The sequence below is a fragment of the Falco rusticolus genome, chromosome 12 (assembly GCF_015220075.1).
Source record: "Falco rusticolus isolate bFalRus1 chromosome 12, bFalRus1.pri, whole genome shotgun sequence".
Taxonomy (NCBI): Eukaryota; Metazoa; Chordata; class Aves; order Falconiformes; family Falconidae; genus Falco; species Falco rusticolus.
The window spans coordinates 1,453,865-1,472,762 of NC_051198.1; the positions used below are offsets into that span (position 1 = coordinate 1,453,865).

Genomic DNA, 18,898 nt, shown 5'->3' on the forward strand with positions numbered 1-18,898 from the left:
TTTAGAATAGCTTTTCCCCAGAAACTTTCCCAGGCAGACAATCATAACAAAGATTTGTTGGTTTTAACCTTTTTTTTTTTTTCCCCTAAAGAATCCCATTTGCAGATACTTAGAGAAGCCGCAGCAGCTCAAAGAAACAAGCTATCCAGAATTACCCAGAAAATTAAGCATCTCAAGCATGCTGTCCAAACAGGGAAGTTGCGCAATTCCACAGAGAAGCAACTACAGCTTTCTCATGCCACTTCCACACAGCTGCTAGCAATTGTATTCAAGCCAAGCCTGATACTGCAAATACGGTCACAGCTAAGTTATATGGAATAGAATCAATCCTATACATAACCCTTAATAAACTGAACTCAGCTGTTACTTTTTTCCTCCTTACCTGCTGTTCTCTTTTTCATTTTCATCTTCAAAGATAGAAAATGCAGGCATGACAGGAGCAACAACATTATTTTTCACACTTCCATCAGGCTCTTAAAAATAAAAAATAACCAATATAATCTTCATTGGGTGAAGATAATACAAACAGTCACATTTTCACCCCTAACCAGGCAACTGACAGCTACATCCAGCTAGATCAACAGCATCCTCAGAATTGCCACTCAAATCATCTTTCCTATAAGGTCCTGGAAATGGGGAAGACTTTTCCACTTCAAAATCAAGACTTGCCAGGAGCACAGAAGCCTTCTTGGCTGCATCTGACCAGTTGTGAAATCCCTGTGGTCACTCCTAAAAGCCACTGCTACTGCCTGGTGCTCAGACAATTTCAACCGTTACAATAAGCTGGCAATTCAGATACTAACACCCAGTCTACAAAATGTTTCAGAAGAAAGCTCTACTCACATGAAGTACCAGCTGTGCCCTTTTCAAAGTTAGGTTTTAAATACTAGAGAAGTCTCTATGGACAAAGCAACATGTTCAATGCATACATGAATAGACTTGCTAACAGTAAAGTGCTTCTGCTGTTTTCAGGCTGTGCATCAGAATTCAGAACTTGTCAGTAAATTAAATTATCAGGAAAGAAGTTACTTCTTCACACCTACTCATCTCAAAATTATCAAGACTAATGGAAGGGGTGAATGGGAAATAAAGGAATGAAATATCATGGACCGAAAAAATAAATAGTACATACCACATTTTCTGCAAGAGACTTCAGATTGCTCCTTGCTTTCTTCAAGAGACAGCTCAGGCAAGATGGGTGTTTGAAACATATCCATGAGAAATCCTAAAAAAAAAAAAATAATTAAAAATTTTCACTGGAATATTAACCCCAGTAAAAGAAATTTTCTGATGTTCTCCCATTGTATAGTAGTCAAATCAAATGCCAATTAATTATAATCTTATCATTTATCAAATACTATTCCCCAATTATTCCTTCATATTGCATTTACACACGCCAGACAACTGAACATACATGGGAAGATCCAACTTGGCCGGCACATACTTGTTGATGCCATGGCCTTTTTTTTCTTCTTCTTCTTCTTCAAGATGAGATTTCAAGTTCTCCTAAAGGAGCAAATTCTCCTTTATCTTCTTAGATATTTGGAAAACTAATGAATACCACAAGCTTTCTGTTTTTGCAGATATATATTTAGCTGCAGCAGTTTGCTACACATCAGTGGGTTAGCAGTTAGCGGGCTTACTATCAAAACAGAAAAACATGGCAGAAGAGTACAAAAGGGATAAGACAGCATCGGGATATTATGGCTCACATCTGACATTAGAAACACAATTGCATTTTCCCTTTTAGGATTTTGAAGCAGCAATGTTTGGAATTGACAGTTTGTTAAACAGTCAAAGACCTTTCGCATAAGTCATCCTTGTTTCAGCTTTGGGGAAGCTCGATACCAACTAGAGTTGCCTTACTTAACTTCCTAACACTCTTCCACATTAGTCTGTTGTAGGTCTTCACCTCAGGAACCGGAGTCCCTGACAGCACTGACAAAGGCAGCTCAGAGAACACGCTGCCCACACAGCGTGGCAGGTGTACCCCCAGCGACCCACCCGGGAGCTTATAGCATGTGGCTGCTGGGATGTCAGTAAAGCACCTACTTTTACAAAAAAAAAAAAAAAAAAAAAGTTTTGGGTCATCCAGACAATTGCAAAAGAAGAGTACCAATTTAATTTTATTTTCCTCTTTGACTGAATGCTGTGCACGCCCATCGCTAGATAGCCTCCGCGTATAATTTGGCTCCACCGAAATGACCAGGCAAGGTCCCATTAACTCCAGTGGAACCAGCATGTTATTCCAGATGCTTACCCAATGCTTCCTTCGTATGAACTGTAGGTGAAGGCTGCACTTTGAATGGTGTTGCCTGCCTTGCTCCTCCCAGCGAGGTGTTCGGCGTAGCTTGAGAAGCATTTCCAGAAGCAAAGGCAGAATTTCCAACTAGAGATGCTAGAAAGGAGAACAGCGAGATCACTTCTGAAGCAGCCTGGGATTGTTTATTCACACTGCGGGAGCTAGCAAAATGTTAGTAAGAAAAGTAAATAAGATGAGTAGCAGAATGACAACCCAGAATTTTGGGAGAGATTTTGGCTTGTTCAGAGATCTGCTTGGCAGATTCCCAAGGAGTCTGCCCTGAAGGGCAAAAGGGACCTCGGAGAGCTGGGTGGCCTCTGAGGCTCAGCCTTCAATTCACAGGAGCAATCCACTCAGACACAAAGTCAAGCAGGCAGGAAGCCAGCAAGGACAAACAGGGAACTCCCGACCGAGCTCAGACAAAAAGGAATTGCACAGAAGGTGGAAACAGGGACTAGCTCCACGGAAGGGATACAGAGACATTGCCCAAACACGCAAGGATGGAGTTAGCAAAGGCAGCAAGCGTAGCTAGGGTTGGAACTAGTAGCCACGTACTATTGACTCCCCACCAGTATCACTCATACCAACAGCACCAGTCCTTACCAAAGCTGAGCCCATTACCTTCTTTCGCACCCACAGAAGTAGCTAGCCCAGCGGATCTCTTGGTAGGGCACCTTCAAAGGGAATATTAAGAGCATTAGTTCATCCCAGACAGACAGCAGGTAGCGATTCCCTCCCCCCTGCCCCCACCACAACTGACTTCTTTAGTCACACAAATGAAGCAACTGAGAGATCCTCTAGAAAATTGTTAGAGGCTGCCCCCAGAGAGATTCTCATACAGTTGCCAATAGGTATAAAACCTGAAAGGCAGCAGAAACCTTTAGAAAAGCCAAACTGCAGGCACTGAATGCTCTTCTTGGATACAGCGTGTGCTCCATAACGTAAGCGAATGACAACTAGTTCATTTCCTCTTGTTGGCCAAGCCCCTCAGCCCAGGTTCCCCCTCGGCCCCGCAGTATTAGCTAAGGCACACAGGGCAGGAGTGCAGAAGGTAAATACAAGCACTTTTTTCTTCTCTGGAGACCTTTGTGGCCAAGACACAACGTGTGGGATCCGCACGAACTAAGCATATCGTGTTACTCCAGGCATGGCAAGGACAGCGATGCTGAATAATCACTTCAGTTACACACTGAATTTCCTCTTGATTATTACAACTAAAACACAGGGTTAAAGGAATTAAAAACTGAAATGAGGACTGTAAGTTACGCAAGTTTGATCTATGTCTAAATATTGGTTTCCATGAGCCACTTCAGATTTTTATTTTTTTCCAGAAGAGGGAGATTATTTTTTTTTTAGTAATTCTCAGCTGAAGTGTAGACAGTGAAGACTGCAGAATTTGCAAAGCAAGAATAAGCCTGTTTATACGTACTGTTCTCCAGCGCTCCAGTTAAGAGTGGATCTAGGATGCGCCTGTTCCTGAGCTGAAACATTATTGGACAGAGAGTGTAACAAACTGTTCTTGAGCTCTCCAAGCTCTAGCTGAGTTTTGACTGCATCCTTCTTATCTGTTACTTCCCAGAGGGAGGCTGATGATATCTGGTGGTCAACGGGTCTCACTGGCTGCAGTGTAAGAGCAGTGGACGATAAAGCGCTTGATTGAGGCTGGTCTGGCACCAGAGCTTGGGTGTTTTGCAGATCTGAGTTTTGACAAGATGCCATCCGGTTCTGCTGTAGAGCTGCACTGGGTATCACATGTGGATGCACCTTTAGAGGAAAAAAAATGTTCTTTAACACTCAAACACCCCGCCCCAAGTATAGCCTTTTCCAAGTATAGACATTTTCCCTTTTATTTCTGCATAACTAGAACAGTTTTCCAGGCATAAGAGCACTTCCATATGCAACCAAAACTAAATTGTGGAGAAGCAAAAGCAAACTTTTGGGTTTAATGATTAAAATTTACATCATCAAGTATTTAAAGTTATGCCAGCTATCCATACTAGTCAGATATTGCAGCCTGAACTTCCAGATTTGGTTAACCAACTACTCTGGCTACTGTCTGAAGCACGGTTAAATGTTGTGAGCGATGTTGACGAGGACTGCCCCTGTGGATCACACTACGTACTTACCACCCTCTTATTTGGTTCAGCTGATGCTGTAGGTGCTGGCTCCAGTCTAGTTTCCTCCAAGCTTCTGGTGAGCTGGGTGAGCTGCTCCAGCTTCTGCTGTAGGGCTTGCAGTTCAAGGACAGCTGACTCTTTTTTCCTTACAGAGTCTCTCTCTTCTTCTTCTAAGGATTAAACAATGACATTAAGCTAGACAGTTAATCAATACCCGAATGAGTTTCTCAACACAGACATTACAAGCTGCTTGAATTTAAAATTTAGATCTATAGTCTGTATGACAACAGGATGACACTCAGCCTTAGATGCCTAAGTTTGGGAGAAGGGGATGTCTCCCCCATGACCCACTGTGTCCAACCTCTCGCTCCTGATCCCTCAGAGGATGGCTACACAGTGCTACCTCAGCGCGAGCCCGGCGATCAGCGGCAGCCAGCCCTCACGCTTTCCAGAGGAGGCGACAGGCCAGCCTACCTCCCACCTGCTGCGTGCTTGCGGTGCCAGGCCCCGTGCTGCTGCAAGCACACTAGTGGCACCCATCCTCACCACAAAAGGAAACCAACCCAAAAAGATTCCACCAACATGCCCCTTTGGTAAGGCTTCGGTGGGGATGGAGCCTGCCGTCCCCAAGGGAAGAGGCCCAGCTGGGAATTATCATACACAGCTGCTGGATTAAAAAAAAAAAATAAAATCCAGACTCAAACATTTGTTTTAAAAACACATTGCCACCTACACTCCCACTGAATCTCTCCCTGTCCCGCTGAGTACAACTCATCCGTTTCTTCCTTTACCAAATGAGATAATTCCTTCTTACGTCCAACAACATTCCCCAGCAACCTTTTTTCTTCCTCCTATAAATGGTCAGATAAACAACTAAATTCCAAGTAGCGGCTCTTTATTTGCACTCAGTTTTGGCTTTGCTTCTCTACGACCTAATCTGTCCATTTGAAAGCCCACTACTTGTTCTCCAAAACATCATCATTCAGCAAACAAAGGTATTACCTCTAATTACAGACTTTTCTATGCCTTGAGAACCCTCCCAGCTAGAAGCCTGCCAGCGCAGACTATACAAGAGGCATCCCGCAGCCACATTTGCCAAGGCGGCCAAGTGAAGACAGTGTCACTCTGCTGCAGCACGCCTTTGACTGACTGGGGCCAAGGACAAAATGTGGCATCATATGTGACCATATGGGAGTTTAAAGCGTACTCTGAGCTCTCTCTGATTACAGCCTACTGATAGGAACCAAGACACTCTCAATCTTGAATTACTGGTGGCAGAGCGCCACAGCTAGAGCTCACCCCAGGGTAACTAGTACTGCTAAGAGCTGCTCACACTTCCCTCCTGTTTCCCCAGAAGAAACTCCATTCTCTATGAAAAACTAGGTTTGAAAAGACAAACCCAAGGGATGAGCTCAAACAGTAAATATCGATGTCAGTTGTTTGGCATGTTACCTGATACTCCCAAGCTCACCCCACCCTGTTTCTGTACAGGGATGCTAACCTGGGCTTTGAGGACAGTTTCAGGCTTCAGTAGAGAGCTGAAAAGAAATGAATGCAGCCAACTACTGTTTTTTCAAGAATATAAGAATGTTTCTGAAATAGCTAGATGGAAAGAGAAGAATACCCCATTCTTGCTGTCTTCTGAGGCGCTCGTGTTTCTTGAAGTATCTCTTGGCTCTTAGCTCCTCAAAGGAAAGTTCAGAGCCTTCGCATACGAGCAGGTTTTTATCATACATTGCAACCTGCTCACATTCAACAACAGTAGATGATGACTTGGGAAGAATTTCAGATTTGGAGATGTACGTAACGTACTTCCTGTGAGGAAAAATAAGAAAAAACTCTATTCAAGTTAATTGGACTTATTCTGGGAGCGTGTTAATTTTTCTACAGTGCGACTTAAAAAAAAAAACCCTACACACTTACACTTCTTCTCTTCCACCAGAAGAACTGGACTGAGTACCAGCAGAATCAGGACTCTAAAGCAGGGCAGGGGGAAACAAAAAATAAAAAAAAGAAAGAACTCCAACATTATAGTTAGCCATCCATTTCAACAAGACCAGCAGCCACGAAGCCCCCAGTATTTAATTCTGACTGAAGCAATGACAATACAGACCACGAGCGTGGCAAGAACACATCCGAGTGTTCTACAAGTCATCAGAACCTGAGGAAGTTCATCCTGAAGAATTAACCATGTAACAATTTGCCATAATCTCAGAGAACTTTTGGAAGACGAACTAAGATCTCAGAGAACTAAGAGAGACAGATGTAGTTCTGGGAACTGCAGTCCAGAAGGACACGGGAACTAGTTGAACAGGTAGTTTCTATTACAAAAAACAGGCACGTCTGTTAAAAATCACTTGGGTTTGTTAAGAACAGACCGGATGGCCTCACCCAATTTCTTTCTTTAACAAGCTATCCGACCTCAAGTGAAGGAATAGGCAGCAGACATAGTAAGTTTTAAGCTCTATTCCATCATGCAAGATATCTTTCAGTATTTGCAGGCAATACCAAATGGAAAAAGACACAAGCACTTTAGAAAACAGGACTGAGTTGAGAAAGGTTGCATCAGTTTCTTACCCACAGTCTTTCACTCTTTAATTTCACCTCCTGTTCACTTTTCATCTGACTGCGTTACAAAGACTGAAGAATTTTAACTAGCCCTGCCAAACCTCAGAAGAACGAGCGCTGCATTCTGGTACTTAGCCGAGTTAAAAGAAGTATGGTTTCTTCTTTTGTTGTTTTATTGTGGGGAAGGGGGTGCAGGAAGACAACTACAGGGTGACAGGATTTGAACTGTAAAGTTAACTCAAGACCTCCACAAAGTATGAACAGAACCTCACCTGGAACTTTTTATGAGACCCAACTGGCAAGCTACAAAGAGGCTCATGAACTGTGATAAAGTAATCCCCTACTCATTTCTCAACTCAACAGATTGACTTCTACAAGAAGCCACCATCCCACCAAGTACCAGCCCGGAAATTTCTCTTCTTCCTCTGGCATTATCTTGTATTCATTCTTAAAGAGGGTATTTAAGAGGAATTTCACCAAAATTCAGTGTAGGCAATTTCCAAGAAGCATGGCTGGCACAGAATCTATTTATAATATTACTCCTCTGGAGAATGCTAACCGGCTGGATGGATCACTCTGCCTGTGGTTCTGGAAACTTGTCAAGTGACTAAAAAGTGTGTCCCAATGCTTCCCCATTGAGGTGTTTCTACAAAGATGTGATGCTTACAGGATAAAACCCTCCAGTAACATTTTTGAGCTACACGAGATGTAGCTAGCATATTTTATCTTTGTTATCCAGTCAAGATCATCAATCTAAACTTTATGCGAGGGCACTGCGTTTTCCCCACAATGTACAAATTGCTCATTAATAGTAATTTACCTGATTTTTGCAAGTGTATGGTGGGTCAGTAGGACTTGAAAGACCTTTTCCAGTAGTCATCTGATTTGCAGCCTGTGAAGTTTGAAGTGGTTTTATAACGGCAGCACCTGGGACAGATAACATAGGTTTGCATTAATGAGTATGAATAGTTTTCTTATTTATGGATTTCTATTAACTAAGCACTAGAAAACTAATACCTCATTTTGAATACACTCCCCTTATGAATTTTAAATATGGCCAGGAAAACAGAAATCACCACCACCACCCCCCACCCAGCTTCTACAGGAAAATTATTTTCCTCAGTGACAAAACTCACTGATTGAGTTAAGAGAGTCATCTAATCGAGCTGCAGCTCACAGGCAGGTGTCTTCAGCCTCACCTTGCAAAGGAGGATTCCAAGGATCATAATTCTGCAGCCAGCTAAATTGCAAGAAACGTCAGTTATTATTGTTGAGTCAGTCATTCCTCCCCATACCCCAGGAACCTTTGATTTCCTCGTATGGTCACCATGCCACAAAATTTAAGACTAAAAAAACCCCTCGTTAGTCAGAGGACGCTCATTACTGTATACCAATATACACTGTTAGCTTCACATTCACAAAAATAAAAACACCTGCAATAGGTGGCAGTTTGTGTTTTATCATCACCAGAGGGAACACACAGCATCACGATAAGCACCAGAGCTTCCAACAGCTAAGCGCTAAACTCCAATGGGCACCCATTCGCAGCTAAGTACTCTGTGATAAGCACAAGTAACTGGACACACATATTATGGTCAACACATCCCCAAAGTGGGCTAAAAAAGTCCAGCTCTGATCAGCAACTGATGCCCGATTTCACTGCAGTTCCAGCTATGGCCACAAACCAAAATCAAAGAGGGTCCAAATGAAGCAGCAGCTGCAGTATGCATTCAGCTGGCAGTGCCAATAGATGCACAGGCAGCTACAGGATGAGCCACAGCCAGTTAATACACTCTGGAAAACATACAGATGTCCCAAACTTGAAAAGTCTGGTGTCATTAGCATGGCCAGCTTGCTTGAACTTCCAAGTAAGGAAGCTCACACACAGTATTTCCAAGGTAGACAGCCTGAAGCGGACCAGGCTATGCATCTTTATAGCTTCGAACTACTTAGCAGATGCTAGGCAGGGAAGAAAACCCCTTCATTGATTCATTTTTGGGCCTTACTTCACTGAAGACAGTCTGGTACAGCCCTTCTCGATACACCCTCCAAAACCTCCAACAAATACTGAACAGCAAAGTATTGTTGAGTTTATACGTGCCTTTAACTGAAATAATCATTGGCCTACTCTGCTATAGTACAGGGCACATACACAGAAGACAAAGAAATAATTATCCGTGTGCTATTTGAATAGCTCAATAAGATGGGTCAAGAATTACCAGTAGAGCTGTTGCAAGCACTCTCGTGGCTGTGCCTGGTTGTGAAGCCCTTTTTGAAGGACAGCTCCTGCACATTGCACGTTGCCTTCTTTTACAAGCTGCTGAGCCCAGGCAACATAGAAGTTAGATGCCTTTGTACCAATTCCGTATCCGTACAGGCAGTCAAAATACTGACAAGGAGAAGTGATGAACTCTGCCTGCACAAGATAAAGATGCAGATGTTTCAAAAACGTCCAAGGAAGTCACAGGCAAAAAAAAAACCCAACGGCAATTTCCCAGATACCATCATAGGAAAGCGTTATTTTCCCCAAGATAGAAGCAGCTGGCAGGTAAGTTACCTCCCACCAGGTAAACAACAATGCAGCTTCAAAACCGCACGCTATCCTTCAGCAAGGCTGAGAAGTTCGGAGCCCCTGCAGAGAGCAACGCAGCGGAACTCCCTGCCCTCCCCCGAGGGCTCCTGCTGCTCCCACAGCTCTCTGCAGCCACAGGGCTACGGACCGCCGGGGCAGCTTCGGTTTTTGGGGGCAGCTTAATACGCGTGCACCTACCAGCTTCACGCAGTAGCTAACGAATCTCGGATCCTGGCGGTACCTCTCGTGGCCGATCCCCGCCTGCACCAGGCGCTCCAGGAGGCCGGGCAGGCGGCTCTGCCGCTCCGGCAGGGGCAGGCATCCCTCGGCCCACCGCGCGTACCTGCAACGGTCCCGCCGGTCAGCGCCCGGCCGCGGCCCGCAGCCCCCGCCGGCAACCAGGCCGCGGCCGCGCTGACCTGTCCCACACTTCCAGCGGGTCCGGCCCTCGGTAGCTCCGCAGCTCGGCCTCGTAGCTCCGCATCTGGGCCTCGTAGCTCCTGCAAGGCAGACGGGCGCCTCAGGCCAGGTCAGGCCGAGCCCGGGGCTGAGGTCTGCAGCCCCCAGCCCTCAGGGCGGCTGCCCCGCCCCAGAGGGCCCCACACCTCGAGCCCCACACCCCCAGCCTACCCCTGCCCCAAGCCCCCCCATTCCCCCCGCCAGGCCCGGCCCCCCCCTGACCGCACGGCGCCGTCCATGGCCCCGCTCAACCACCGCCACCGATTCAAACCCGGCGCGCAGGCGCGCAGCCGCCCAGCGCCGCCTCCCTATTGGCCACCCTCTCCGCCAATCCCGCCTGCGGGCCGCCAGGCTCTTGTCACCCCATTGGGTGAGCGCCCGCCGGCGGGGCGGGGCCGGGAGGGGCTGCCGGCAGCAGGGCGGAGGCCCGCGGCGGGAAAACCCGGCTATCAAAATTTAATAAAAATATTCCAAAATTAAAAAATAAAAGTTTTTTTTTTAATTAAAATCTTGAAAAATTAAACTTAAAAAGTATATAAATAAAAAGAATATATAATAAAAAGAATAAATGTACAAAGCAGTAACCCGGCCTTCGCAGGACGCTGCTGGGCAGAGGGACGGGGGGCTGCGCAGGGGGACATACACAACGGCCACCTTGGGGCTGGCACGCGGGGGCCACACAGCCCACTGCCCCACAGGAGCAGCGAGGGGAGGCGCGGAGCCCCCCAGCCGGGCCCCGCTGTGCTCCCTGCAGGGTTGGGAGCCTGATGGCACCACATGTCCCATCGGGGGCAAATACACGAGGTGTCCACTGCTGCGGCCAAGGCGCAAGCAGGAGCCGTATCATCCATCATCGTGGCGGAGAAGGTCGGGAACTGGACCCCTCACACTTCAAGGAAATGATAAGCAGCAAGAATGTAGATAAGGAGTCTTCCGACAAGGCAGAGAGAGAATTCAAGGATGCTAGGGTAAAATAATTGTGGTAGTGGGAGATTGCAACTTCCTACGCAGATGCCCTCCCCCCCACAGAGGGGGAATCCCCCGGTCAGGGAAGCGCGCACAGTAAATTTAAAATGAACTGTATCGTTAAATGAAAGCAAGAGAACTTTACACCAATCATAATAAAGGAATGTATGACTAGAGTCACTCAAGCTCCACCTGAGAGTAAAGAAAAGTATAAAAGGTGAATGAATGAGGGGAGAAATAGGGAAGAGACCACCGAGACCGACTGCTGGGACCAGCTGACAGGCTGAGCCTTTCTTCTCCCCTCCCCGCCCCCCCCCCCCCCCCCCCCCCCCCTTAGATGAGACTTAAACTAAGCACTTCTTCAGGAAGTTTTGAAATATCTATTAGAGAGTTACTCTCCGATATTTATAACCAGGCTGTATCATTTGTAACTTTTCCACATGTTTTACACTTAGTAACATTTTACCTGCACATGCTTTTCTGCAGACAGTCACTATCACCAGCGATCCAGAAACCTGTATATCTGTTGCACAAATCAAACTGCACTGTTAAGTCACTAGTCATCACAGTTTCTCATAGAACATGACCAAACCCCAGAGTGTGGCTGTCCTAGTTCACGAGCACGGCTGGACTGGCAGCACAGACCGCTATTAGTGTATCCAGATCTGCAGCAGTTTAATATACATATTAAATGCGACTGGACTGATGGCAGTAAATTGGACATCACTTAGAATTCAAACCCAGCCACACCTAACCTCCCACCTCGTGAGGAGAGTTAGAAGGCAAGGGGGTTTATTTTCTGCCAAATTACTCCATCCCCTTTAACACAACACCCATCATCATCATCATCACATCCCAGGACCCTGCACCTGGGGGAGTGCGAGGAGGATGATACGATGCTGTACACCCAGCCCCTCCCATCAACAACTCCATGATAAATGGTTGCTTTTTTTCAGACTGCTGAATTTAATGCACTAAAAAGCTGTTTAATCCAGCTTACATAGGTCCACATATGCATATAAAAGTGCTGTAATACAACATTCCAGTTACAAGTAGGTATTTCATAACATACTGCATACGGCACCATTACTCAGCCGGCACGGTCAGATACACCAGCTCTCCCTCTGCTTTCCCATAAGGGTAGTTCCAGTTTCAACATTTATATGAGACTTTACATGAGAGAAAGCTCCTTTACATGATGAAGCTGTTTCCAGCCTCAGCTGTCCTTTCTGCTGCTTAATCCATTCCCCACGTGCTGAGCAGCCAGCCAGGGAACACGCTCCAGACCGGGGCAGCTGAGAATTAGCTTTTCCTTCTCGACCACCGTGGGTCACCCCCATTAGGCTGCACTCTCAGAAGTCAGATTACTAGGTACAGTGGTGGCAGGGGACAAGTTTAAGATCTCTTCAAATGAAGGGCCTTCATCCTCAAGGGGTATCTCTGCCTCAAACATGCGCTGGAGCAGAGCATCAACCGTCCTGTAGCCTGCAGGTGGCCAAAAGAAGAGTCATTGTAAGCATCCATTCCTGTTCTTCAGCAGAAGTGAGGTAGCAGCTAACTTAAGGCAGCTCTTAGTCAAAGGCTGCTCCCCACGCTTTACGCTGAACAGGCAAGAAAACACCCCAAATTATGTTTCCTGGCGTTTTACCTCCACATACTTTTAAGCAGCGTAAGCACTTGTAAAGGGTAAGACCATTATTTTAAGTGCTTCTATTCCCGTGTGTCCTTCAACGGATTTGTGATCCCAGTGAGCTGACATGCCAAGAAGCACAAGCCTGGTGAACTGCTAAGGCATAGCAAGAAAGCCCACAGATCAAAAAGTAGCCACTAAGCTAGAGGAAAGAAGCATACAGTCACCCTGTGATCCAAATCAGGACGAATACAAAGTGCATGTAGGAACGAGAAAAGAAAACCAACTCTCGGCAACAGCAGCACCACAGCAATGTCTGCGTGGGCTGGTAAGGAAGACAAGCGTGCACAGAAGGGCAGAGGTAGGAGAGAGGAAAAGGAGTTGCTACAGAAGTAAAAAGAAACAGCAAACGTTAGAGTGTCCACAATTCCCAAAGTCTCCAGCTGGGTTTAGCAGTCTTTGTAGCCCAAAGGAAGCAGAAGTGCTTAGGAGCTTCCCCAGAGAGAGGGTTACGATCAGGGACAGTTCAGAGCCTCGGCCTCTTAAACAAAAGACTGAGCACACTGTAGGGCTGCACTTACGTTTGGAGGCAATTTTAAACACCAGCCCTTTAGACTGTGGCTTTGTTTCACCTTCCCCCTCGAGGTCATGCTCGGCACTCTCCATGTTATCAAGGAGCTGTTCATCCTGGAGCTCATCCCTACACAAGAAGGGCCACAAGTTACCTAGAGGGGAGCACGTTCTACCCTGGGGCCCACATGTACTCAGAAGCAACGGATTCTCTCAGACAGGGCAAGCACCAGTCACGGTGTTAGCATCCAGCATCCTCCGGGCAACAGCCCTGGGCTGGAAAAGCTTGGCAAGGCAGCTGCAAGGCCAATGCAAGAAGCCTTCTGGTAACACCTAGACCAAGCCTACATGGTCATGACAGGTTAGCAAGAACTTTGTGACAAGAGGAGTCTCAGCTCACACCTTGGGACCAAGGGTGGCTTTTTCCTCCAGTCCCACAGCCCTCACATGTGCCATACCAGCCACAACCAGCACTGCCCTTTTTTGGGGGGGCTTACTCTTGAACTCCCATTCCCAGCTCCTGGATTTTCTGTTCAATGGCTGTTTCTACTTCACTCTTCTCTAGGGAGTACTCCACAAAGAAAGCTTCCAAAATGAATGACACAAAGATACTGAAAGAAATGATGAGCAGAATTACATGTCAGCGTTTCCTTACTGGCACGCCCCCTGCTTTTGGGCATCATCTACCATCTCCCAGGCTCATCACCCAGCACTCCATCCCCTCCTCTGCCAGACACGGAGAGCTCTCAGTCAGGGGAGATGAGAACAGATGCTGCAGATTCCTCTACAACACATCCTGCCTGTCTCCAAGGGCCACACCACCTGTGACACTGGGGCCATCAGCAGTGCCCTGGCAGCAAGCAGAGCCCCTCTTCCTTTCAAAGTGGCTGAGAGCAACCCAAAACTTACTTGACAATAATTATCACCATCACAATATGGAAGGCAATGAAATACAGCTTTGCAGCTTGAACTGTCACGCTGGCAAATCCATTGGCAAAGAGTATAACGGGAGTTAAGGGCAAGAACATTAAAGGAGAACGTCTTGCTGGAGAGAAGTGCAAAGAGAAGAACCAGATAACCTGGCCAGCAACAACCTTCTGACCAAAGCCCTCTGCAGGGACCATTTCTCTGTTGCCTGGCACTACGTGCACGGGTGTGTGCAATACAAGGGGAAGAGCACGGATCACTGCACTCTCGTTTGAACCTTCCGCCACAAAGGATATCATGCCACTGATTGACTACAGTGAGCTCCATCAGGACAATGAAGGACGATGCAAAGTTGTTGAAATTATTCTTGCAGTATTTCCCACGGGCAAACAGAGAATCCTTGAGAGCTGGGTTTCCGCATTCCAGGGCGTGAGGAGCATTTGAGTTTGCAGGAAAGAACTGGATTTTCCCATAGAACAACTCCATGCCAATGATAGCAAATATACAGTACACAACCTGGGAAGAGAAACCCCATTGCCTGCTTCTCCAGTGACCAGCAAGCTCCACAGCAATTTTAGAGTTCCAGCAGGTTTTCCAGTTTTTACAGAGCCAGCAAGCAGCTGAGGGGCAGCACAGAGTCCAAGAGACCCAAGCCACTGGAGAGCGATTACCAGGCAGGAATAAATAAGCCAAGAACTACAGCCCAAGTACATAGAAATGAAGTATTCTCAAATCATAATAGAAGCTATTTTTAGGGAGTTATTAGAGAAACAGATTTCTCATTCAGCTTCTTGCCCAAACCATAGTTTGATTTCTCACAGTGCAAGACCCAGACCGCAGAGAACATCTTCACTGCCCCATGGAGCAAAGAAGGATGTCCTGACCCGGCAGCCAGCAGGAACCCAGCCCCTCTGCACACATTTACTCGTGCAATGACCAAGGGTCAAGTGGACACTTACAGTTTCAAGGGCCCGCCATCCAGAAATTTGCATTTATCCTCTTGGAAACAGCATGAGCCTGAGACTTAAGACACATTCCTGTAAAACTGGAGTGCTTTGAGCTAAGACACCATGATTTCTTACCAGAGTCAGCCCACCAAATGTCAACATTGTTGGTACGATGTTTATCAGCGTGTTCATGATGACCCGGAACCTACAGCAAACGATTCACGACAACACCTGGTGTGGGGAGGCTCTTATAAAGGCCATGCCCATGCTCCCCACATGTCTTTATAAATAAGGAACCCTCCAGAGAGGCTGCTGGGCTTGCCCCAGGCATGCTGGGACAAGGCCTTGGGCTGCTTTGTTGAGTGGCCATGGTCAATCCAAAGTAGCCATGCAGAGCAACTCAAGGCACTGCCTTGGCCAGCTTCTGACACAGCCTGCCCACCCTCATACCCTGCCCCAAACCAACCGTATCCCTATCCCATTCTCTTCATTACCTTTGAACGCTGTCAACAATCCTTATTAGCCTGAGGACCCTTAAGATGAAGACAATATCCAGGATCTGTTGGCTGTTGTACTTTGTGGCTGAGAAAGAAAGAAAAAAATAATTGGTTTGTTATGAAAAATAATCAGGGAAGCATAGAGATAAAGCATGTTCTTACATTTGTTACAATTATGTCCTTGTTAAACATATATATAACAAGGTAGCTATAAAAAAAAAAACCAGAACAGACTGGGTTAGTTCTTAGACACCCTATAGGAAATTCATTATCTTGTCAAAAAGTCTCCCAAGCCCGAGGCGATAGCAAAAGACTACTCAAGACCACCGAGTTTCCCAGATGCATGCAGACTAGTTAAGCTGCACTTACTCGATTTCAGGGTGGTATTGAGTATCGTTGCAGTCAAGGCAGCAAAGATGATGAGAGTATCAAACCTAGCACGAGGGAAGGCAGTGCCGTTAGATTTATGGTGACAGAAGGGGTGCTTAAGCTGCCACATGACAAAAACAAGTAGTGACCCCTCTTCCTCACATCTGCACCACACAGCCCTGCACCATCTCCAACTATTTGCAGGGTGGGAAGATGGGAAAGCTAGGTTTAGGGAAACACTTTCCCCTGCCCAGCCACCATCTTCACATGCTGCAGAGCAACCCCTGACTGAGAGAGCAGAGCAGAGCAGAGCACAGTAGTCTCTGTCAGAGCCAGATTAGGCCACGAAAGAGCACAATGTCCTCTGATGCATCCAATCATTTCAGTTATGCCCTGGCATGTGAGTTAAGCAGCCCATCTCTCCAAGAAACTTTCAGGTTTTGAGGAGCTGAACACAAACACAAAAAGTCTCACAACTTTTCACACCATCTTTAACACAAACATTGATCCCACTTACCAGTTCCAGAACTGATTTTTGCCAAAGAATGCTCTCGGTTCGTAAGTATACACTTTCAGGAGTATCTCAGCTATATACAAAGCAAGGAAGACCCACTCCGCGTAAGAAATATAAGGGGTTTCCTCATCCAGAGCAATGAAGATAGCATTTATTAGAATGATTATGTCGTAAGTCCAAACAAATCCCCTGCAAGAAGAAAAAAAAATATCAGTTTGCCACACCCAAACAGGTAAAAGTTACGCAGTTATTTCAGAAGTTCTTTGCTTCCTGTCTTAAATGCTGCCATTTAGGAAACTATCTTTACCCATCAGTTCTCCCCAAATGTAAGAGTTTAGGAGAAGTTACTGCAGAGTTTAGCTTTGCTTTTGAAGTTCAACAGAAAACAGAGCACAAGCCTTCAAAGTACACCAGTGTCAATGGTCTCAGTATTAAACAAACTCTTAGAGACTGCTACTGTGTTTCCAACATGCCAAGCAGCATTTCCCAAGCAGAAAGGCTGGATGGGTAAACCAGAAGACTATACAAAATTGGGAGGCGTGGCTGGTACACCCACTGGGTGTGCTGGAGTCAGAGGGACCTAGACATGCTGGGAAAGTGGGCAGAGAGGAATCCCACCATGTTCAAAGCAAAACGCAAGGTCCTGCTCCTGGGGAGGAATAACCTCAGGCACCAGTGCAGGCTGGGAGGTCAATCATCTGAAAAGCAGCACTGCAGAGGGTCTGAGCAGGTCTTGGTTGTCAGATTAAACATGTGCCAGTAATGACTGCTGGTGGCAAAGGCGGCCCAGAGCATCCTGGGGCTACATTAGAGAGTGCTGTTAACAGGTCCAGGGAAGTCATCCCCCCCGCCATCTAGTCAGTACTGCTGAGGCTGCATTTGGAGTGTTGTGTTCAGAACTGGGCTCCCCAGTACAAGAGACATGAAAATACTAGAAGTGAGTGCAAAGGGTCACAAAAACAATTGGGGGATAGGATAGTCTGACATCTAACATGTTGAGAGGGTTGGGATTGCTCAGCCTGAAGGGGAGAAGGGGCAGCTCAATATGCATAAATACCTGATGGGAAGGTGGAGAGAAGATGGAGCCAGACTCTTCTCAGTGGTATCCAGTGAAAGCACAAGAGGCAAGGGGCACAAGTTGAAATACAGGATTTTCCATTTAAACAAAAAAAGGTTTTTTTGTTTGTTTGTTTTAAAACAAGAGGATGGTCAAACACTGGAACAGGTTATATGGGGGTTACGGAATCTCCATCCTTTGAGACACTCAAAACCCAACTAGACATAGCCCCGAGTACCCTACTCTAGCTGACCTTGCTTTGAGCAGGGGGTTACACTAGACCGTTTCTAGATGGTCCTTCCAACCTCAGTAGTTCTGCAATTTTGGGAAGACTCAGATCTCTAGCTCTAGCTCACAGTACCATCTCGGTAAGAGCTGATGAAGCAGCACGATGCAGCTTTGCTGCAGAGACTGCTGAGGTAAGATCACCTTAAAGTGAAGCGTTTAGTCTGGTCCTTCAAGGCACATGAAGAATCTGAGTAAGTGGGACTGGAATAGGTATGGACTTACCAACAGCCAAGTCTAGCTTCTCCACAACACTTAAGGTCACCTAAGATCAGAGCTGGTCCACAGAACACTTGAAAACTGAATGCCTGATGTTTGCCTAAACGCACTTTGTGCTTTCCAGCAGGACACCCAGATAAGCTTTTGCTTGCACCACCGCTGCTCTGCAGCCCTTTGAATGTTAAGAGCTGCTTCCTCCACCAGCAGAGGCTTACCTGTGCCTAACCATGCTGCGCAGGAACCGACTTGCTGCTGACTTGTATACACGAGGCATCCACTGCCCCAGCGGATGGCTGCGTATTTTCAGAGTAATCACCTGGATGTTGAGGAGATCTGCCAGTTGTACAAAGGACTTCTTGTCTGTAGCAGAGGAGAGCACTACACATCAGTCTGCTGTCATTAAAAAAAAGACACCATCTGGCAAACGCAAACCCATATGCACATGAATTGCAGCAACCTGGACTCAGTATCTGTTTATGGCAGCAGGCAATGCATGTGCCCACAGGACAGGCTGCACTCTGTACTCAAACAGCTCCTGTGCCCCATTCCTGGGGGGACTGGCTCAAGCCACAGGCCAACAACCAACACAAACCTTTAACAATCAGGATGGGCATAAACTAGCATGACTGACCCATCTCTCCTGATATCCTGTCTCCAGCAGGAGCAGGGCAAGAGGCTCTAGAGGACTGTGAGGGAAGCCACATTGCTTGGCAGAATCTGGTAACAAGGGAGGCTTTCCTTGCCCTGTGCTGACAACAGGAGGTCCTGTTTGCCATGGTGAGCTTGGCCTGATCTCAAATGGCTTTGAAGAGCCACCCACAGTGTACATGACGTGGGCTACAGCACAGGCAGAAAGAACACCTTTCAGGACTTAAGCAGTCCAGAGGGAAGCAGGAAGA

At 46.6% G+C, this 18,898-nt stretch overlaps 1 protein-coding gene across 1 annotated transcript in view; it reads right to left on the reverse strand.

Annotated features, from left to right (window-relative positions):
- The window catches only part of BUB1 (BUB1 mitotic checkpoint serine/threonine kinase), a 33,915-nt gene that overhangs the window by 7,054 nt on the left and 7,963 nt on the right, over positions 1 to 18,898 (reverse strand). The window contains 22 exon segments of the mRNA XM_037405377.1: positions 383 to 473; positions 1,133 to 1,225; positions 2,261 to 2,398; positions 2,924 to 2,976; positions 3,732 to 4,066; positions 4,429 to 4,589; positions 6,044 to 6,234; positions 6,343 to 6,395; positions 7,808 to 7,914; positions 8,187 to 8,227; positions 9,207 to 9,403; positions 9,758 to 9,902; positions 9,979 to 10,035; positions 11,019 to 11,021; positions 13,682 to 13,795; positions 14,094 to 14,184; positions 14,408 to 14,627; positions 15,194 to 15,263; positions 15,553 to 15,640; positions 15,925 to 15,989; positions 16,442 to 16,627; positions 18,215 to 18,359. Of these exon segments, the coding sequence (XP_037261274.1) occupies positions 383 to 473; positions 1,133 to 1,225; positions 2,261 to 2,398; positions 2,924 to 2,976; positions 3,732 to 4,066; positions 4,429 to 4,589; positions 6,044 to 6,234; positions 6,343 to 6,395; positions 7,808 to 7,914; positions 8,187 to 8,227; positions 9,207 to 9,403; positions 9,758 to 9,902; positions 9,979 to 10,035; positions 11,019 to 11,021; positions 13,682 to 13,795; positions 14,094 to 14,184; positions 14,408 to 14,627; positions 15,194 to 15,263; positions 15,553 to 15,640; positions 15,925 to 15,989; positions 16,442 to 16,627; positions 18,215 to 18,359 (2,644 nt within the window).